The sequence below is a fragment of the Ursus maritimus genome (genome assembly GCF_017311325.1).
Source record: "Ursus maritimus isolate PB19 chromosome X unlocalized genomic scaffold, ASM1731132v1 scaffold_X1, whole genome shotgun sequence".
NCBI classification, from domain to species: domain Eukaryota; kingdom Metazoa; phylum Chordata; class Mammalia; order Carnivora; family Ursidae; genus Ursus; species Ursus maritimus.
In genome coordinates, this window is record NW_024423319.1 from 26,803,470 (window position 1) to 26,826,682 (window position 23,213).

The 23,213-nt window shown below is 33.6% G+C and overlaps 1 protein-coding gene across 5 annotated transcripts in view; it reads right to left on the reverse strand.

Moving 5' to 3' along the window:
* The window catches only part of STAG2 (stromal antigen 2), a 132,013-nt gene that overhangs the window by 21,879 nt on the left and 86,921 nt on the right, over positions 1-23,213 (reverse strand). For all 5 annotated transcript variants that reach the window (XM_040628287.1, XM_040628264.1, XM_040628276.1 and 2 more), the window contains exons 13-25: positions 20,030-20,137; positions 18,621-18,732; positions 16,574-16,691; positions 15,476-15,579; positions 14,129-14,221; positions 13,907-13,996; positions 13,104-13,307; positions 11,558-11,628; positions 10,930-11,017; positions 10,756-10,836; positions 8,996-9,088; positions 6,188-6,362; positions 1,063-1,202 (exon numbers count right to left, since the gene is read on the reverse strand). In XM_040628287.1, the coding sequence (XP_040484221.1) occupies positions 1,063-1,202; positions 6,188-6,362; positions 8,996-9,088; positions 10,756-10,836; positions 10,930-11,017; positions 11,558-11,628; positions 13,104-13,307; positions 13,907-13,996; positions 14,129-14,221; positions 15,476-15,579; positions 16,574-16,691; positions 18,621-18,732; positions 20,030-20,137 (1,477 nt within the window). The remainder of the gene's footprint in view (positions 1-1,062; positions 1,203-6,187; positions 6,363-8,995; positions 9,089-10,755; positions 10,837-10,929; positions 11,018-11,557; positions 11,629-13,103; positions 13,308-13,906; positions 13,997-14,128; positions 14,222-15,475; positions 15,580-16,573; positions 16,692-18,620; positions 18,733-20,029; positions 20,138-23,213) is intronic.

The window sequence follows — 23,213 nt, forward strand, 5'->3', positions numbered from 1 at the left end:
CTTATAGAAACTAACAGCCTGTTAACATTTAAAAGAAAACTCATTGTGTGTCAACATTTATATTACTACATTCAGTGAACATGAAACCTTTTTCTAATTTAAGACCTTGTTTCAAAATGAATACGTAACAACTATCAGAGATAACAGAACAACCATGCCCTTATGACTTATAGAACTGACTTTATAATACCTAAGTCTAAAAAGTTAAAAACTTGCAAAACAACTTCACAATTTTAGTTTTTTAAAATAAATGTAAAAATGATAATGCCAAATAATTTAAGTTCCAAAGTAATTTATGATGGTGCCAGAGTTCTACCATATAGCAAAATATTTCAAAGAGAGAATTAATTAGTTAGGTTTTGACAAATTTATTATATACCTTATTTGGTGACAGCAAAGGCTTTAAAAAGTTTATATTTATAATTAGTTTTTCTTTAATCATTTCTCAAGTAAAATCAATCTTACTATATTTAGTTATATTTCATTAGTATAATTAATAATATCCTTTCTACTACCACTTAAAAATTAGAGAATCTCACAGGTACTTACGAAAACTGTGAATAACCCACTGTGAATCAAATCAGATTTTCAAAGCCTAAAGGAACCTTAGTTATCACAGTGGAACAGATAAAGAAAGGCAGGACACAAAAGGTATTCAATTACTCAAGGTCAGGAGCTGCATAGTAACCAAACCAAAACCATAGCAGCTACGTCTCCTCACTCCTAGAACAATACACTTTTATGCTACATCAAGCAGAGGAGGAACACCATCCTGTTGTCTTAAACTAAACCACAAACGTAAATTCTAATAGTGATAGTTAACCCAAGATGTTTCCAATATTCTAAATGAAGTGAACTCAATAAACCCAAAATGTCCATTAATGGAAGACTAAGAAGTATGAAGTAGTATTACCAAAAATGTTAAATTTTAAAAGAAATTTATTTTATGCTATAAAAGTAATTTACTATTTAAAAAATTCAACAGCAATCAGAAATAAAAGCCAGTGTTACATTCATTTTAAGCATTATAAAAATAAGTTACTATCCATTTTTCAACTTTACCTTCATATACTGCTTGAAGATATCTGCAGCTGTATTCATCTCCACCACAGTATATACAATTAGCTTACAAAATGCTGCAAGTAAATTTCTCCTCTTGTGGAGAGCTTCAATTTTACTGGCTTCATCCTCCTGCTGACCATCTGGGGAAAAAAGTTACAAACATTAAGCATCTATACTTTACTTCAGCCATATGTATTTATTAATTCTCACTATAAAATACTTTTATTTTGGCGAATTTGAAAAATACGGTAAACACATTTAAATAAAATACAAATTATAATCACTCTTAATATCTCAATGAATGACCAGACCATTAATCCCAATAGACAAAATTTCTTCAAACTCAAATAGTAATCATAAGGCTGCTTATTGACATTGTAACAGGAACAAGTTAAGTGAGTCAGAGGAACTGATGTTTAGTGAAGTCAGGCTGAGCTTGCCTAATCCACTTCCCTAATAGGACAGCTTGCCAATGAGATCTGCGTATTCAATGTCGGTTGGTTAAGGCTCTTGGGGGGGGGGGGGGGGGGCGGGTAGCCAACCTCAGAAATTCTCCTATCCCTTCCAAGGATGACCCCATCCCACCTTACCCCAACTCTTATTGACACATACTTACTTTATATATATTACATATATTCAGTAAGTTTGACGTAGGAACTATTCTGTCTTTTTAAAAATTACTTTATATATATTACACATATTCAGTAAGCTTGACGTAGGAACTATTCTGTCTTTTAAAAATAACTTTACTTAGAAAATAACTTTACGTAGAAAGTAATTTTAAAAAGACAGAATAGTTCCTACGTCAAACTTACTGAATATATGTAATATATATAAAGTAAGTATGCGTCAATAGGCTGGTGATGGGTAGTAAGGAGGGCACATATTGCATGGTGCACTGGGTGTTATATGCAACTAATGAACCATGGAACTTTACATCAAAAACCAGGGATGTACTGTATGGTGACTAACATAATATAATAAATATTATTATAATAAAAAAAATAACTTTACGTATTTCTGCTCTGATCCATTATGTGAGATGCTGACATTCAGAGTTATCAAGGAAACAGACTTATTTCCAACTTTGTAGTCAAGGAAGCTGGACTACAGCCTCCAAGTACTGCCAAAAGATTGTTTCTAATTATTTGATATTGCAAATAAAATTGTGATGAAACCTTTTACATAAAAAGCTACATAAAGAATTTTCCTCTCAATAAACTTTGCAAACAAAATTACTTATTAAAAGCTACATTATTTTGATTTACATTTTTTTGGTTAGCAGTGAAGTTCAAGTTTTTTTGTGCATTTATTAGCCATTTAAATTTCCTCCTTTGTGAACTATAGGTGAATATCCTGCTAGGTCTTCAATATAAGGTTCCCAATATGGAAAAAATAATTTGTAAAATAAAAATGTTCTTTAAAACAAATGTTTATTTCACCCTATCTCTGATAATCCTCAATAACTGCTAGAAAGTTAAAACCAAATTTTGAGAACAGGAATTTAAGACAGACCATCAGAAAAAGTTTTATCATAAGCGCATATTCCAGAATCCCAAAGCCATTTGCTTAGAAACCTAGAATGTACTGTTTACTCTTTCAGAAGATTACACTGAATATATAAGCTTCTTCTAAATGTTTCCATGATTATAATGGATACAATACTGTTTCTATTCACTGTTTAGTACTACTCTTAGGAAGTACACCTATGTAGATGTTTTCCCCCTACAGACTAAATTACCCAGATATTAAGAGTTTCTGAGCTCTGATTTTGGGTTTTTTTTTTCTGCCTTTTCCTTTTAAGGGGTGTGTATGGGGGGGTAATCTCTACAACCCAACATGGGGCTTGAATTCATGACCCCGAAATCGACCCTGAAATCAAGAGTTACATGCTCTTCTGACTGAGCCAGTCAAGGCACCCTGGGTTTTTTTTCACTTCTCATCAAAAACTACCCACCTATTCTCTTGTGGGGATTAAAAAACGTTAGAGAAGTATCTAACATACTGGGCCTTTCATAGATGTCAACTGCCATTATTATTCTGTGTTGTCAGTGCCTCTAGAAGCACTCTCTTTTACTCTCTCCTTCTCACGTAATATACACGGGCTAACAAACCAAATAAATAACCATGCGTCTACAACGCCAGAGGTTAGAGGAGTATGAAAATCAATGGAAACGCATGCTGGTAGGAGAATAAAACAATACAACCATTCTGGAGAATTTTTTTGCAACATGTGGTCAAATTTAAGATGCGCAAAGACTATATAATCTGGCAATTCCACTCTTAGGTATGCACTAGAAAAGCATCTGCATGGGGCCCCTGGGTGGCTCAGTCATTAGGCGTCTGCCTTAGGCTCAGAGTGTGATGCCGGCATTCTGGGATTGAGCCCCGCCATCAGGCTCCTCCGTTGGGAGCCTGCTTCTTCCTCTCCCACTCCCCCTGCTTGTGTTCTCTCTCTCACTGGCTGTCCCTATCAAATAAAAAAAAAAAAAAGAAAAGAAAGAAAAGCATTTGCACATGTGCTCAAGCAGCTAAGTATAAGAACATTTGTTGTACGCTATTCGTAACAGGGAGAAAATTGAAAACAACCTAAATGTTCGTCAATATAAAAATGGATGGGGCGCCTGGGTGGCTCAGTCGGTTAAGCGCTTGCCTTCGGGTCATGATCCTGGAGTCCCAGGATTGAGCCCGCATCAGGCTCCCTGCTCAGCAGGGAGTCTGCTTCTCCCTTTGCCCTTCCTTGTGCTCTCTCACCCCGCTCGTGCTCTCTGGCTCTCGCTCTCTCAAATAAATACATACATACATACATACATAAAATGGATAAAGTAGGTGCCTGGGTGGCTCAGTCAGTTTAAGGATCCAACTCTTGGTTTCAGCTCAGGTCATGGTCTCAGCTCAGGTCATGGTCTTGCAGTCATGGGATCAAGCCCCACTGAGCCCCATGTTGGGCTCAGCACTCAGTGTAAAATCTTCTTCAGATTCTTTCACCTTCCCCCTCTGCCCCTCCCTGCTCGCGCTCTCTCTCTCTAAAAGGAATAAATGCAATCTTTTAAAAAAAAGGATAAAGTGAGGCGCCTGGGTGGCTCAGTCGGCTAAGCATCTGCCTTTAACTCAGGTCATGATCCCAGGGTCCTGGGTTCGAGCCTCGCATCAGGCTCCCTGCTCAGCAGGGAGCCTGCTTCTCCCTCTCCCTCTGCCACTCCCCCTGGTTGTGCTCTCTCACTGTCAAATAAATAAATAAAATCTTTAAAAAAAAACTGGATAAAGTAGGGTTAATTCATATTATACAATATTCAGCAGTCAAGATGAATAAGCTATCACTGACAAATCTCAAAAATGTTAATGTAAAAAAAGATGCAAAATAAAATGTTCAACATAATACCATTTATATGGAAGCTAACAACAGAAAATAAACTATATATTGTTAACAGATATATAAACTCCTGGTATAATAAAATTAAAATGCAAAGGCATGATAACACCAATTTCAGGATAGCAGTTATCTCCAGGGAAAAATAAAAGAATTGGGTAGGGATACAAATGAGGGCTGCTTTTGTATTTATACTTTATCCACCCCCCTAAAAAAATTAGTAACGAACAGCAAAATTTGACAAATGCTGGTGGTAGACATGGACAAATAACATTATATTTTACATTTTTCCAAAAAACTGGAATACATGTCATTTTTCAATAGGGAAAAAAAAGGCCACGGAGATAAGACTGAGCATAATTTCAAGAAGCTCCTAGAAAATTCAGACCTATTGGCAAGCTTATTCTCATTCTAGTTCTCATTCTGGTGTAAATGAAGCAGAGAGGCAGTCCCCCAACTGTAACAAAAGGGTTATACACCAAAACTGATTTTGTTATCAATTTTTGGAATGCAACTATACTTTCCCAAAGAAGTTTTAAAAACTCCTACTCATCTTTTAGGATCCGCTTCAGATGTTAGCTTGTATTTCAATGATGTTTTGACTCCCAGATCAGGTAAAACTTCTTCTACACGCCCATAACAATGTGAACATGCTTCTATTACTTATCAAACTGCATTATAACTATTTGTTTTTAGATCTGTCTTTTCCACTTGAATTGAATTCTTAAAGGAAAAGCCCTTGTCTCATTTTTTGATATCCATAGCATCTAGTGTACTGCCTGACCAATAAATGTCAAATAAATGTTAAAAATAAAAGTAATTAAACCATCAACTCAAAGTAAAAGGTAAAAAATTTTAAGCATATAAACTTTAGTACATGGACTTTTGACAACAGTTTTTGCTACTCTAGGTTTCTCAATTCCCTTCTGGCTAAGTTTAAATACACAATAACAAAGTTCTTTATTGAAAATAAGCCAAAAGCCATGTCTAAAATTATATGTATTTATAATCTGATTTGCAGTGGTATGTCAGTATATGTATGGAGATTCACATATACTGATGTTATACTGTCCTTCAAGTATAACTTCAAATTAAAACCAAACCCAGAAAGAAGCCACCCAACACTTTTCCATGACCTCTTATTCAAGTAAGACATCTGTGTATGTAATTAGGGTAGAAAGAGCAATAACTTAACACTAGGCAAGACTGGTGGGATTATTTGCCTACGAACATTCTGTTCTGCCCCAGTCATTTATAGAGCAACTTCAAACATCTTCTAACATTGAGAAATTACATAGTTTAATGCCCCCCAAAATATGAAAACCTACATTATAACAGTATACAACAAAAATGTTACTTAAAGAAACACTTTATTCTGTTCAAACTACCTGAAAATTGGTATTACCAGTGACTAAGGGGAGGAGGGAGTAAATTTTACTGAGTACCTACTTCATGCCCAGGCACTGCACAAGTCACTTTGCTCAATTAATTCATACAGCTCTGTGAGGGAGCTACAAATTAGAAAAATAGGCTTGGGGCTAGTGAGAAGCAAAGATCTGACTCCAAAGCCTATGCCCTGAGGTATCACCTTGTCTTTACAATATTACAAAAAATTAATACAAATGTGCTAGAACATGGACCTGTGTTTCATATTTTCAGAATAAAATATCAAATAGTATTACAACACTTTACATTACTGTGACTTAAATTTATGGTGGATGCAAAGACTTAACAAAAAGATGCCAATAAAATTACCTGCGCTGTTGTTATCATCATCCTGTTCAATGAAGACATGATCCAGAATAAAGCTGAGCAACTCAGACTGCAATGAAGAATCAGGGGTATAAACTAATGGCTCTAACATGTCACGCCCTCCTGACATAATTTGATGGCTGAAGATCATCAGAATATCACATAGAATAGTGAAGGCCTATTAAAAAAAAAAGGACAGTGTGCTATAATCCAAGGTTTCTCACCAACTGCCACAAGTAACATATATTTAACACAGAAACAGAATCCAACTTTTAAGAAAAATCAGTGTATAGTATTTTCCTAAGTTTTTAAAGCTGAGGAATGTAATTTCTGTAATGATTACTCGTATTTGCAATCACGCTTCACTAACTGCAAGGTAATTTCACAAATATTATTTTCAGCAACTTTAAGTGACTTGTACAATATGTTAACACTACCAAAACATGTAGTCAGGACTCAATATCAGGTTTTCTGACTCCAAATCCCACTCTACACTATATGACAATGCCTCATGGTATCCATCCCTAAATATGAAATAACATATAAACTTGGTACCATTCCTTTCCTCTATGGAAAACAAACTTACACCAAGGAGATCAATTACCTCCTAGAAGAGAGATCACAAAGTCCTTGGTACTTTTTAAGCACTTTCATTCTCAATATGTGTAGTGATTAAGTAGAAAAAAACACAACGAACTATATGCCTGCTTATTTACTCATCAGACAAACCTGTTAATATCATAACAAATATAAAGCCAAAGTTACAGCTCAAGGAGCTTTATAAAAACTCTGCTAGGAGTTTTAAATGGAGTCAAACACTGGTAAAAGTATTCAGAGGAAAACTGGAAATTTTTAATTATCTATTGGGAAAGGGTAACAAAAATAGGATTTAGGGGTCACAAAGTCAATAGCGAATTACATTTAAAGAAGACTACTGCTAGACAGACAATAGAGCACAAAGGAGATCTCAATAATGTTTTTACCTTCTTGGAACTAACCACATTTACTTTTTTTCTCTTTTACTTTATATGCTTTTACCTCCTCTTTGTCTTTCCTCATTTTACGATTATAGTAGTCATTTATACCCAACAGGATATCTGAGTTTACAAAAATTTTTGCAACATACACAGTAAGAAAACAAAATGATAAGCCTGGTGATATTTACTAGTAAGTGAACTGGCAGGTCAAGTGAACTAACCAGGACATATTTCTAGGAGCTGTTAGGAAGACTGATACACAAGATATTTTATGACCAAATAATTATAATTAATTGCCAAGGCTTGAACAAAAGATTACATAGGAGGTTACATATGATACCCCATAAGGAATTGTGTTAACACTGTAAGAAACAGGGAATACTAAACTGAATATCTGGGTGACATATGAAAACAAAGAGGAATATTTCATGTTATAAATTTTGGATCAATGTATACCTCATTAAAATCTTATCCTAAGAATTTAACTCTAAATTCAATTTACTACCTACAGAAACTTTTGTTCCTTTCATGTGAATTGTACAGATGGAAATTAAATTTCCAAATCTTTTATTAATACAATTCAAAACTACATACTTAAGACTGAAGAATTCAGCAATGTAATAATTATAGGAATATACTTCATACTTTTGCAAGAAAAGCGTGAAAGTCAGTAACTGGATCTTGGCCATTTAGTATCTTCTAATTTATTTACGCTCAAGCATACATGTATGGGAGGGAACAGTGGGAGTTGGAAGAAGAAAAATGAAATTAACAGTTGGACACTGAATGTGAATTTTTAAATATAAAACTCCAAATGTATTTCACTGAAATCAGTTTTGATATTTTAAAATAAAATAAAGACAACTGACAATCAAAAGGTTGAAGGACTTTACTAATCACTTTGTAGCTGAATGACCATATCTTAAATACTTTCACAGCTTTAAGAAGTAAATACTCCCTGCTGTAAGAAGTAAATACTCCCTAATTTAAAGTAAAGAGTTACACCAAAAATAAAAAAATAAAAATAAACAAACAGTATCCAACATAACACAAACTGCTGAAAATAGCACTTGTGATGACTGCTGGGGCTCTCCCCCAATATGCAAAGGTTAAGGAGAATGAAATGGTCAAAAAACCTTGAAATCACTGTAACCACTTTGACTGTATCATTATTATTTTTTGATTATAAAAATGTCTTCTCCATAGAAGCATTTAAAAAGCATATATACAAAAAAGCTTAATCCTCTATTAGGGGATTAAAACTAAATAGGCTCTCAATCCCAGGATCAGAATTCATTTTACAGATGGGAAAACTAACTACAGCAACAGGTAACAATGTATTTCCAGAATGAGGGCATATGAAGTGCAAAGGTAACACTTCGAAGGCAGGGAAATGATTAAAATTTTTATTTCAGACAAAGTCCACATAAGAAAAAATAACGTACACAATCAGGATGGGCAGGAATGTCAATATCGATCTGATAATATTCTCAGAGATGACAAAACCACATGGACCCATTTCCTTCCCTGAGGCATACTTGCTTGTTAATTTCAAGAATAACTTATGTAATTTCATACAATTAATTTGTATATATGGGTCTGTTTACCAAGTGAGTCATAAATAATAACATAAAATAACCACAGTTATTAATTTATCATAGAATTTATAAACTCTATATGAAATTATTAATCTGTTTTTTGAGTATCATATAGATGGACAGATACAAGACATTTCTGCTTTGCTCGACCTCAATATTACTTCAATTTTCTGTATTAGTTCAGGTATTTATTAAGGGTTGCTTACAAAAGATGGCTACCTACAGTAATTACTAACCTGTTCCTTAACAGTAGTATTCACGTTGGTCAGGTAATGCTGACATATCTGACAGAATACCCTCATCTGTTTCTTTAAACGCAGCAAGTCCTCCTTGAAAAATTTAACATGAACAATTGTATAAAAACCTCATTTAGTACACAAGATACTTCAAATTACATAAAATATTATCATATATTTAACTATATTTACTCTGCTTGTACATTAAAATCTTATTTATCAGAAAGAAAAAAACCAAATTATACCATTTTTCTTAAAAAATCGCAACAAACTGCAACCTTAAAAATATCAGGTATATTAGAGTATAATGTCCTAAGTGGTCTGTGTCCTTTAAAATAAGAAAACCTATAACTGTATATGGCTATCTTTAACAAATCTACTACCTCAGAATGCTTAAACAGTAAAGATTAATGCTCCATCCTTGTTTTGTAATTTGAAGGGTAGCCAACTGATGAACAGAAGAAATTAATTAATAAAAGAGACAGCATCTTTCATTTCTTATTTGAAGGATACCAGTTGTACTTTTTAAATATAGAGATAGACAAAAATCAGTTTTGTAGTATTACTCAATTAAAAAAAAATTAATGTCTTGTAAACATACTAAAAAGATAAATCTTTTCCTAAAAACTGGATTAACTTGATTGATTTGGTAAAGAAAATTTAACCAAACTTCAGAATAATTTTGTATTTAGTATCATTCATTTTTACCCTTTTCTCTCTACTCAAAATATAATCTCTTTCACCATTTTGATTTTTAATTCAATGTTTTTAACTTAGGTGAGCAATTGAATTTGCTAATACAGTTGTTGTTCCTACTGTAAGCTTGATATCAAGCTAAATAAGTTTCTTAGTTATTTGACAAAAAATACACTAACAGCAATACTGAATTGCTTTTTCAAGGCGGAAATATCCATTTCTTGCACTTTAAAAGCTCAGAAAAATTCCAAGCATTTATAATTATTCTGTGATTTTATGCAAAAGAAACTTATTATCAAGACAATTGTTTTTGAGGAAAAAAAGCTATGAACAACGAATTCTCTATCTCCTAGATGTTGCACAGTATTTATAAAAATGCACCCAAATAATATTTAAGGCTACATCTACTACAAGTATAATGTTTAAAGTTTCCAGTTTACAAATGAAAAAGGCAAGGGGCACCTAGGGTGGCTCAGTCGATTACAAATGAAAAAGGCAGTACTGTTTAGTTCAATTACTAAACACATCAAAGATTGCCATTATTGACAAAATTCTGAAAGTTCTATTACCCAGTAGCTGGCACATTATACTCAACCAGAAAGTGATCTACAATGAATCTGGAACATCGGAAGGAAGATCCTGCATATGAACAACGTGATCCCAAAATAATACTGAGGCCTAAGATGATCTAGGGGCAGCCGGCTTATTATCATCAATTTAGATAATCCAACAGCTGTATGCTTGTTTCAAAAGCTCTTAGACATAATTTACAAAATCTATATTTCTATATGTTCTCAATATTTTTGAGAACATACAGAAATACATAAATTATGCCACCTTAAAATGTGAAAATTTTTAAATTTAAAACCATACCTTGAAACATATTAATGTTCTTTCACTGAATATACATCAAACTACAAACATAACTTTCTAATGGTACACATGCCTAAACAGTAATGTAGATATAAGCAAGACTTTACTGAAATAACTGATCTTATTAAAAGTTTGCTGAAAACAGTTAATGATATTTAATGTAGTAAGAACTCCACTGGACTACCACAAACCTTTGTAGAGCTGCTTTCAGTTATCTTTGCAAGCTGCCAAAGAATTACATAGTGAGTACACTGCAGTGCATGAATAACAATCTGTAAAAAGAAGCAAGAGAATACACTTAAAACTACAAAGTCCCAAGTATCCATTCTCAAAGTTAAATATGTAACTTGAAAATAAATAAAAACCTGCTCAGGCATGTCTCCATTTTCAATTCCGGTTTTCAACAGTTTGTAATTACAAGCAAACAAATCCCACTTTGAGAGATCATGGGCACTGTAAAAAAGAATCAAATTGTATTTAAAAGTTATGCTTAATCACTTTTATTCTGGACTTGAATGTTAACAAAATGCTGTCAAAGTAAATACAGCAAACTTTGTAACATGCACCCATAACAACAACAAATATGTATTTTTTAAAAAGTATGCTGGTTGATTATTTGTCAATTACTCCCCAATTCAAAACATGACTCTATCAACTACTTTTTATATAAAAGCACAAGAAATCTAGCAGAACTGGGATGCCTGGGTGGCTCAGTTGGTTAAGCGTCTGCCTTTGGCTCAGGTCATGATCCCAGGACGGGATCAAGTCACCCATTGGGCTCACTGCTCAGGGGTAGCCTGTCTCTCCCTCCGCCTGCTGCTCCTCCTGCTTGTACATTCTCTCTCTTTCTGACAAATAAATAAATAAAATCTTTTAAAAAATTATTTAAAAAAAGAAATCTAGCAGAATGATAACATTATAACCCTAAAACATGCAAGTTGGTTTTGTTTTGCTACAGTTTTAAGAAATCAGAAACATTAAAATTCAACTTACTTATGAAAAGCAGTGATTCTCTTTAACGTTGACAATACCTGATATGCGTCATCTTCATCAGGTTCTTCACCCTATGAATATTAATTATACATAATATTAAATCTTAATAACCCAAAGTAAAAAACCTTAAGACTACCACACTAGTGATACCACCTTGAAAAGAAAGAATAACTTAACACCACAAATTAGCTTTGTCATTCAATACCTAGATCTGTCCAAATTTAAAGCAATATAGCTGGAGTAATGAGTCAACAGAGTTGTTATCACTGGTATATTATACCCAAGAGAGAAACACTGAATGACATTCTCCCCTCTCCTTTAAAGTAACCTTGACATAAAACTATGAAGACATTTAGTCTTTCACAGTAAAAAAGGCATTAGAACAATAAAGAAAAATACAGTAAAGGACAAGCAAGAGATCATAAAGACAACACCTAGAAAGACATATCAGACCAATAACAATTTGGAAAAAACCTTCCTAATAAAGACTAGATATGCGCTAGTCCTTTCTGGATATCAATTTTCCAATTAAGAGTAACTTAAAGTTTTTGAAAATTTTATAAGTCTTACTGCATGAAACTTATAAATTTTTTAAAACACTATCAAACATACTGTTCTGAACCCCAAGTCTCTCAAAAAATGCTTGTTTCTAAACTTTAATTTTTCTACACAAGTAATTAAACTTAATTAACCCACTGCTTGATTTTAAATTAACTTGTCCTAACCACAATCAAGAGTACAGCCATCACATTTTTTAACTAAGAATGTGATCACTATACATTAACTTATTTGCACAAACCTCCAGTTAAGCAAAATTTAGTAAGCATGGAATGTTACACATACACAAAAAGAAAGCTTAAGAAGTAACTGTTAAACAAGAAAACTGAAAATTACAAAGTTCATATGATTTTTGCAACATTAATGACAAAAGTGATGTGACAAAGGCTAAATGCATTAATTTGAGAATTATGACATTTTATTTTATGCAAGTCAATTAAATTGTTAAGTACATATTTCCAGAAAAAAGTAAAAAAAACCACTACATATGTATTTGAGTGCCACACTTTAAGTTTCTTTGGAAATAAAACAACACAGGAAACCCCAAAATCAACAGTGGCTATAACAGCAATTTATCAAGGCTTTATATCAAAGATCATTAATTACCTTTCCTTACTAACACCGCCAAAACACTAAGAAATAGCCTACTTTTTTAGGCTACATGGCCATAGCCTAGCTCTCCTTTTCTGTTCCATTTACACCCTGTTGCCTAACAGCCTCTAGTTCAGCTAAACCCTGGTAACTTCTGAGATGATTTTTCTTTAAAGTTAAAAAAGGGGTGGGGTAATAGTTTTGCTTTAACCATCTCCAAGTCACAGATTCTTACCACCTTCCCATTTTGGTGGAGGAGTAATAGTAGTATGATGACTCGAAGAACAAAATGTCCAAATATTTTTCAACATACTGCTAGGGACTATCACCAGGAATGGTGACTAATTCAGTTACTGAAGGACAGGGACCCAACTGACAAAATACTTTTAATATATACCTCTTGCAGAAAATCTTCAAGAAGCCGGTTAAATTTATCTGCCAACTCATCTATCAGTTGACTTCTTGAAATATCTACCCTGTTGAAGATTGTGAACTCTTCATTACAGAGTGCATGGTAAGTTTTAGAACATGCTTCCAAAACATCTGTATCTGTGTGCTTCTCTACAATATTCCGGATCTGTCGTAATAAGGCATCCAAATGCTGCAAAATCAAAGTTTTTGTCATTAAAACTAAGGTACGTATTAGAAAAAACTAAGGTACATATGACAGGCACAGAAAGACTACACTACTGTGGTGAAAAGCTTCAAAAATAGTAACTGTACAAGTAGGGCATACATTTTGATGTGTTTTCCTAGCCGTGGTTAATAAATACACTGACCCACCCACACTTATTTCCTCAGCTTTAATGGAAATAACGTTACCTGTCTCATAGGACGTTGGTGAGAATGTTAATACAAAGAGTTGATAATAGTTCCCAGAACATAGTAAAAGTATTCAATGAATATTAACTGCTTTCATTTTATAATTGTTATTATCCAGTTACCTACCCCCAATCTCCATAAATCTCTCAGATATAGTCAAATAATGTCTAGGAATGAGGGCATGGATATGAACATGAATCAAAGGGAAGCCTCATTAATGCCATTCTCTAAATCCAACTTATAAAAAATAAAGAAAATATATAAAATGTAGGTTTCCTTTAACATTAGAAGTTTCAAAAAAATATAAAACAATATGATGGGATGAACTAAACTAGTAGTCTTTCTTCAAGGTGTTTTTATACAGAGAAAACACTGTACCTTTTCTAATCGTCCAGTGGTATATATTTCCAAATCAAAATACTGAGGCAACTGCAACAAGTTAGTCACCTTTTCTGCATCTATAGAGTACTTTGAAATTTAAAGAAAAAAATGTCAAAACATCACAATAATGTTAAGTAAACATTATGATAAAAATCTGTTTCACATTTCCAAACAAAACCTGTAATTTCTTACAAATACTCTTCTATTACACAAACTTACCTTAGCTAATAACTGAGGAAGGGCCACAGCAAAAAGTTCAGTGATTTTTGTCCTGTCATCCAACTGGGTCTTCTTCTCCTTCGCTGTCAGCACCTAAAGCAACACAACAATGCTTTTAAGTATTTATTAAGCCTAATAACACTGTCAGGTGCTCAAGTTTAAGTTAAGACATAGAAAATAAGTAATGAAACTACATTTTAAGTGACGGATACTAAAATTTCTACTATAAAACTTGAAACCCAAGAGTAACAGAGAACAACCTGCACAATATTTTTTAAAGAGCCACTTAAAGTAACAGCAAAAAAAAACTTCGACTAGTTCTAGAGGCAAAATCAATACCCAATTAGACTAACCAACACTACCATTAGACAAATCAAGCAGTAGTTAGGAACAGGAAATGTAGTTTAGGAGCTTATATGGTAATGGGACTGAGTAGCATTTCAGCCGACTCTAAGCTGTGGGCCATGATCCATGGGTTATGAATTCAACATGAATTCACTCATGATAGCATGAATTCTATCATCAATTAGAAAAAGAAGAAAAAAAGTAGAAAACAAAATAAAATAGAATGTGTCACATACCATAAGTATTGTTTGAAGAACTTTTCAGTTATACACAAATGCACATATATAGATGTATACTATGTGACAATATATTTTTGTGCCTCAATTCAAAAAAGTTTCAAAGGCTGTGGAACTGTTGGTCTACAACACAAATATATGTGAACTTTTGCAGTGATACATTAAAATATAATCCAAGGAAACAGGAATTTCTCCATTTTGATGAATAATATGTTTTTATTCCTAACTTTTTAATTTTTTTAGAGATTTTATTTATTTATTTGACAGAGAGATAGACAGCATAAGTAGGCAGATTGGCAGTCAGAGGGAAAGGGAGAAGCAGGCTCTCAGCTGAGCAGGGAACCCAACGGGGGGCTCGATCCCAGGACCCTGGGATCATGACCTGAGCCAAAGGCAGCTGCTTAACCGACTGAGCCACCCAGGTGCCCTTAATTCCTAATTTTTATTAAAAGAAAAAGAAAGCAAATCTATAAAGAAACTAAAATGCAAAAATGCACCATTCTAAAACAGTGAGTTATATTTAGTCTTGAGAGCAATCACTTTATCTCCTGTAGTAACTAACAAAGTATCTCATGGAAGGAACTCAAATTTCCCAAACTGCTAATGCTTTAAAATTTACTTCTAACACATACGTATTAGCAAAGATCATCAGAAAAATAAAATGTAAGATTCAAAAATCTGGCTCTATAGTTACATGCAAGAATTTTTTTAAAATCATATCAAAAGGAGAAACACACCTTAGAATAGTGAAACTATACCAACATACCCTTTTTCCTGTCCCTCTTCCCACAGGGGGATGACATTCAGCTGCTTGTCTAATGGTACAAAGCATTATTTCAATCAGAGCACTCTCTTGTCTGTCTGTCAGTGCTGAAAAAAATCAGAAAGAATTAACCTATTTCTTTTCCCTATATGCTACTTATAAGTATTACACAACAATCCTTCTGCCTGTGACAGAATCTGACCTAATGTACTAAAGAAAATCCCATTACTGTATCACAGACAGGATGAGAACTAGGTAAACTTTACTGAACAGTACAAATCTGTGTACCACTGGTCCACAATTTGACCAAAGAAAATATGAACACGGATACCAGAAAAACTTTTTAAAAAATTCAATATTGACAGCAACTACATCTTTCTTCGTAATATTCGTGTATATGAAAACAAAATTATTCACAAAGATTTTCAATTACTTTTTTTTAAAGATTTATTTGAGAGAGAGAGAGAAAATACTCAAGCAGGGGAGGGGCAGAGAGAGAGAGAGGGAGAGGGAAGAATCTTAAGCAGACTCTGTGCCCAGCATGGGGCTCAATCTCATGACCCTGAGAGTCACATGCCCAACCGACTGAGCCACCAGGCACCCCTCAATTACTTTTTTTTTTTTTTTTTAAATGATTTTTTATTATATTATGTTAGTCACCATACAGTACATCCCCGGTTTCCGATGTAAGGCTCGATGATTCATTAGTTGTGTATAACACCCAGTGCACCATGCAATACGTGCCCTCCTTACTACCCATCACCGGTCTATCCCATTCCCCTACCCCCCTCCCCTCTGAAGTCCTCAGTTTGTTTCTCATAGTCCATAGTCTCTCATGTTTCATTCCCCCTTCTGATTACCCCCCCTTTCTTTATCCCTTTCTTCCCCTACCGATCATCCTAGTTCTTATGTTCCATAGATGAGAGAAATCATATGATAGTTGTCTTTCTCTGCTTGACTTATTTCAATTACTTTTTAGTATATGTGCTGCCAAAGCACTCTCAATTACTTTTTAGTATTAAAGATAAACAAATGGAATAAGTAAAATCTATTTTTAAAACTGAGTAGACAACAAAATACCATAATGAAACATCCATTTACCTTCTTCTCCACTAAGTGGCTCCTCCAGCAACAAGCTATTCATACATTCCCAGTCTTTCAGTAGCTCGGTAGCACAGTCCCACATGCTATCCACAAGGTATGCTGCATGCTCATGTAACTAAAATTTAAAAAAGAGCAATGTGTTCTTAGACAAATAGTATACTAGCCTTAACTCAAAAGAATGGAAACTTTGTTGGCACTATGTACAAACTCAAACAGAAATCTGTTTTTTGAGGTCAAATGGAAAAAAGCACAAAGAAGAAACTGCCTTAGCTTGCTGAGTATAAGTAAACCCAGTTAGGCAGTATCACTAAACATTTGTCACAATAATCATTACAATAGTTAACGAGAAAATTAATTCTGAAAAGATTATATGCATGTATATGTAGTGCCTATTTGGACTCAATATTATATGAGTTAACCACACTCAGTTATAAAATATACTGTGAATTTAATTTAATGGGAGTGATAATGGTTACTTCAAACATAAAAAAAGTTTACTTATCAATTCAATATATAAGCATATTTCTCTTCATTTTGTGAAGCTTAAAAGGCCCTACAGCTTCCCAACTTGTTTTAGGGGACTATCATTACAATGATACCAAAACATGTCAAAGACATTACGAATAAAAAAATATGTAGGCCAACATCTAACATGAACATAGAGGGAATATCCTCAAAAAACTAGCAAAGTGAAACCAGCAATATATAGAAAGGATAACAGATCATGACTAAGTAGGTTTTATCCTAGGAATTCAAGATTGGTTCAACATTCAAAAAAACCAATCAATTCAAATAATTTTTTTTTTTAAGATTTCATTCATCCATTTGACACAGAGACAGCCAGTGAGAGAGGGAACACAAGCAGGGGGAGTGGGAGAGGAAGAAGCAGGCTCATAGCGGAGGAGCCTGATATGGGGCTCAATCCCAGAATGCTAGGATCACGCCCTGAGCCGAAGGCAGACGCTTAACAACTGCGCCACCCAGGCGCCCCTAATCAATTCAAATATTAACTTAATGAGGATAAAATAATCATCTCAATAAAATACTTCTCAGAAAAAGCACTGAACAGAATTCAACATCCAGTCATGATAAAAATCAGCAAAAAGGAACATCCTCAACATAAACAACTACATGTGACCTATAATGAGTAACAATATAGAAACACTGGACGCTTTTCCCCTAAGATCAGGAACAATCCAAAGACGTCCACTCTCACCACTTCTATTTGACATTCTACTGGATGTCCTAATCAGTTCAATAAGGCCAGGGGAAAATGGCATAAATGTAGGAAACGAAAAAGTAAACCAAACGTTATTTGCAAATGACCTGACTGCATTATTATAGAGAATCCCAAGGAACCTATTAAAAACTTACTAAAATAAGTGAATTTATTAGCAAAGTTACAGATGAGAGGTCAATATGCGAAAACCAACTGTATTTCTATATACAGAAAAAATTTTAAAATTTACTTAAAGACCCTAAAACTGATTGAATAATACATAATATGAACACCAAAAATGTATGTTGGATCCTCTCAAATTCTGGTTAACAGACAAATTTTCAACCTGAGAGAAACCTAAAAGAGCTGATGTTAAATGTAAATCCCTATCTACAACAAAAATAATAAAGCAGGTACCGAACACTGAGAACAAAGTGCAAAGTCTGTGTTAAGAGTTTCACATGAAAAATAAAAAAGATTTTTACAAGGATTAGCTCAGTGTTACCTAAGAAATTATTACCCACATTTTTACAAGGAAAATGAGGTTTAGAAAGATTAAGTAACTAAACCAGTTATACAAATAATAAGTAGAAGAGCCCAATTGGTAATCAGGTCTGACTCCAAAATTCATACTCTTAGTACTATACATAAATGCTATTATTTGAACATCTTACTAAAAGAATGTTTTTAATTTTGTGTAATGGGTACAACTCTATTCTATCCAAGATTTACTGTGATATGTGGAAGATTTTAAGATGTACATCATTTCAACCCCTTCTCCAAATTGTTTTGAACGTAAGTATAAAATGAACAACATCAACTAACCTCACTTTCCAGAAAGAAAAAAACCAATGTCTTAACAAGGTTGGCATTTGGACTTTGTCGTCCCCTTCTTTTCATCATTCCGTCGTCCTCTGGATCTCTACGACTGAAGAGCCTATGATCGAGACAAAATAAATTTACTTTTACAACAAAAAAAAACCCCATAATTCTTAAATTTAAAAAACCCGTTTGGATTCCATATTTAAGCTTTTGATAAAAGACAGTAAATGGGACCTGGGTAGGTATTCTCCAACATGATACCCAAGTAAGTAATAGCTATAAACCTTTTTCATTTCATACTTAATGGTACTTCTAAGTCCGCTTAAATTAATTTCTCAAGTTAATCTTATGGAATTATGGATTATTTCCTTTTTTAAAAGATTTTATTTATTTGAGAGCAAGCAAGCAAGAGAGCAGAAGCAGGTGGAGCAACATGCAGAGGGAGAGGGAGAAGCAGGCTCCCCACTGAGCAGGAAGCCCACTGCAGGGCTCAATCCCAGGACCCTGAGACCACAGTCTGAGCCAAAAGCAGGTGCCCAACCAATGAGCCACGCAGGCATCCCTGCATTATTTCTTTTTAAAAAGGTTACTGCATTTTATGCAACCATTTCCTTTTGTAAAAGTGTTACACTAGCCCATACCATTTATGTACATTAATCTATGATAAATATTCATCTCTTTAAAACTGAACAAATATTTTCCTTCTATCCTTCTTGTACAATTATCTCAAAGTCTGAATTTAGCGGCCTCTTTCTATGGATATCATGGTGGTTTTTCCTTATAAATAACAAAGAAGTATCACTGGATAGCAATGAACAGAAAACTGGAGTATGAAAATCTTACATCACGTACTCCCCCCTTGCCAAACAGGCCTTTTAATAAAATCTTACAAAGATATAGTTTAGTCCATGTGGTTCAAATTGTTCTCTTTAAAAGCCATTACATAACATTTGCTGAATGTTTTCTATGGTAAGATATTCACACTGTTATCCGTACTACTTAATCTGAGGTGTTATACCAACATAAAAAGGACTATAGGATTTGGGGGATTGTTATGTCAAACTATATCAAACACTTGAAGCAAAACCTTTTAATAGTTTCTAATAGAGCAATATTTAGAAGCTGACATTGGAGAAAAAATGAAAAATTAGGAAAAGGTCTTAACGTGATGATGTAGTTACGTGTACTTTTATGTATTTTATTCATTAAAAGACCCTTTTTAAAGATTTAACTTGTATAAATCAAGTAAACTGGAGAATTGAAACCTTTAAAGGAAAGAGTAAAATGTAAAAGTTTCTACTTGACCTGTATGAATAATTTTTTAAATGAATCACATATATTTTTAGTATCAATTATAGTACAATTACTGTTATAAAAGTACACTTCAGAAAATAACAAAAACATAGGTTTACTTTTTGTAGAGAAATTCCCCAGCTGCTACTGCTACTGGCCGGTGAGCTGAATAAACCAGATGGTAGACATTTTCACAATCTTCTGCAGTAAGAACTTCTTCACTACTCCTAAAAAAAAAATGAGCAGTAGCAGTTTCAACAACTTAATTTTAAGGATATTGAGTACAACGATCATGCTCATACATTAAAAAATAGTACACTTTTCACTAACTTGTGTTAAAACAAAAAAAAAAGAAGAAGAAAAGACCTTATTTGATTATCCATTGTCAGTAAAAGCATGCCCTGACAAAAGAGCTGAATACTTTGTCAACATCTAAGATCAATGGGAGATAAAATTAGAGTGAATGCCAGAATATAGAAATATATGTTGAAGAGAAGTAATAACGTGATAAGGATACTAAAGAGAAAACAAGACAAAATAATATAAACTACTGTAAAAAAAATTAAGTGATGGCATTCTAAGAGCTTAGAGTTAATAATCACAGGAAACACTCTCTATATATTTCATAGTAATATTAATAAGATAATATCTCAACATTAAAATACACTAACAGCCCAATTACTTCACAATGATGAATACTTCATTCACCATGTACTGAACACCATATGAGGAAATGCAAATGGTTTTTTGAAATGATTAAAATTTAAGTGCCAAAGACCTTTAATTACAATCTACCATTGGAAAAATCTTACTAAAATGTAGTGCTCATTTTCCTGATCTTATCTTTAAAGAACAAAATAAACCTAATAAAATCTTCTTAGTAAATAAAAGTCATTATGCCCATCAACCACAGTACCCCAGGGTAAACCTCTGCTTTCAGGGTCTTGGCATCTGGCAGCTCTTTATCCCCTAATATCCTTTTCTCCTGCTGTGAAATAAACAATCTAGGTTTTTAGCACTATATGTAAATTGAGAACCATAGGACCACCACCAGTGAAAAAAGTCTAAAGTACAGTAGATGGTTAGTTGAGGAGCTCAGACCCCTTTTGGTTTTCTGCTGTGCTCAAGGTTTCCAGAAGTCTGATGTCTAAGGAAATATTACTTCTTTTTGAGAGAAACAAAACCAGTATGTTAAAATTCAAGTTTTGAAAGCCTTTTGACTTAAATTACTCTATGTATAATACTGATTACTGAAAAAAACCACTTGTGTCGTTTTATAATGAAAAGACATTTATTGAATAAAATCAGTTAAAGTATAATTAAAGTGCAGTAGTTCACTCATTTTAATTGTTTGACAAGGAATGCTCCTGACAAGTTTCAGTTGTTATTTATTTATAATGGCTGAATCAACATAAATGAGTCTATTATCCTTCATAAAAATATGAGAAGGAAAGATGTCCACAGAGTATTACGGAAGAAGCAGCTACAAAAATACATGTAGAATACTATTACTTTATTTCAGAATTCTTTCAATACTTTCATAACATGTATATATATATTTATAAATTTTTAAGTCCAACTAAAAAAGAAAATGCAATAGTTAAGACTGCTCAAAATAGCTATTATCTTACACATTTAATTCTTCCTCTACTGATAATCCTTTAGGCTATTTAGAAAATTCTATTACAAACAGTGCTATGTTAGAGAATGTGAGCATTTAAAATTTTGAATACAGATACTGCCAAGCTTTTCTCCAAAGAGGTTATACCACTTTATTGTCCCCCATTACAGTGTTTAAGGACCTGTTTTTGCACAGCTTCAACAACACAGTGTACTACCAAACACTTTTGTATCTTTGTCAAGCAACGGGTTAAAAAATTATCTCATTTTAATCTACATGTCTCTTGAGTGTGGCTTTTCATATATTTAAGTTTTGTTTTCTTTCTGTCCATGATCTGGTTCCCTAACTTTTGACCATTATTGGGTTTTGTTTTCTTTCTGTCCATGATCTGGTTCCCTAACTTTTGACCATTATTGGGTTTCCATTCTTTTAATTAATTTATTGAAATTGACTCCTATGATAAAAATATTTTGACCAATCTGTCATTGGTTTTCTGAGTTTATGGTATTTTATCTCATATAAACATTTTTCATTTTTACATAGTTAATTCAATGATTTTATGTCTAGGTTTTATGTCATGTTCAGAGAGATCTTGCTCATTTTACATACAAAATAAAGACGTTTAATCTTCCCCAAGTTTTCATCTAGTACTTTAATGGTTTCATTTACTTGCATTTAAACTTGTCATCCATCTGGAAATTATTTTTGTATAAGGAATGAGATGGGAATCCAATTTAATTTTTCCCAAAACAGAACCTAGCTGTCACAAAACCATTTCTTTCTTTTTTTTTTTTAAGATTTTATTTATTTATTTGACAGAAAGAGAGAGAGAGAGAACACACACACAAGCAGGGGGATTGGCAGGCAGAGGGAGAGGGAGAAGCAGGCTCCCCATAGAACAGGGACCCCGACAGTACCCGAGCCAAAGGCAGACGCTCAACCGACTAAGCCACCCAAGCGCCCCAAAAATCATTTATTTTCTTAAAGGAAATGCCACCCTCACCCTATACTAGGTTCCTGCATTCATTTGCATTTGTCTGTATTCTTTACTCTCTGCTACTAATCAGTCTATTCACACACCAGTACCAAAATTTAAAAATTATTACGGTTTTACAATATGACTTAAAATGATACTGGGCAGTGATCACTCATTAATTTTTATCACAATTTCGCTGGCTACTATTCACTGGCTACTATTACATGATGAATTTTCCATAGGAGTGTCAGAAGTAGCATGCTATGTTAAAAAAATGCCCTTTGGAATTATTATTTAGATCATGGTAATAATGTAAATGTCCACTGACAGATGAATAAGTAAATAAAATGTGGTATAAACATATAACGGAATATTACTGAGCCTCAAAAGTAAATGAAATCATGATATATGCTGTAACATGAATGAACTCTGAAGATACCTAAGTGAAATAAGCCAGATAAAAAAGGACAGACACGAGAAGATTCCACTTATGTGAGTTACCTAAAATAGTCAAATTCAGAGATAAAAAGTACAACAGTGGTCACCAGGGGCTAGGCAGGAAGGAAGGAATGGGGAATTAGTGTTTAATGGGTACAAAGGTTTAGTATGGGATGATTACAAATAGTTCTGGATATGGATAATGGTGATGGCTTCACAGCAAGGTGAACATACTAAAGGCTACTAAACTGTACACTTTATGTTTAAA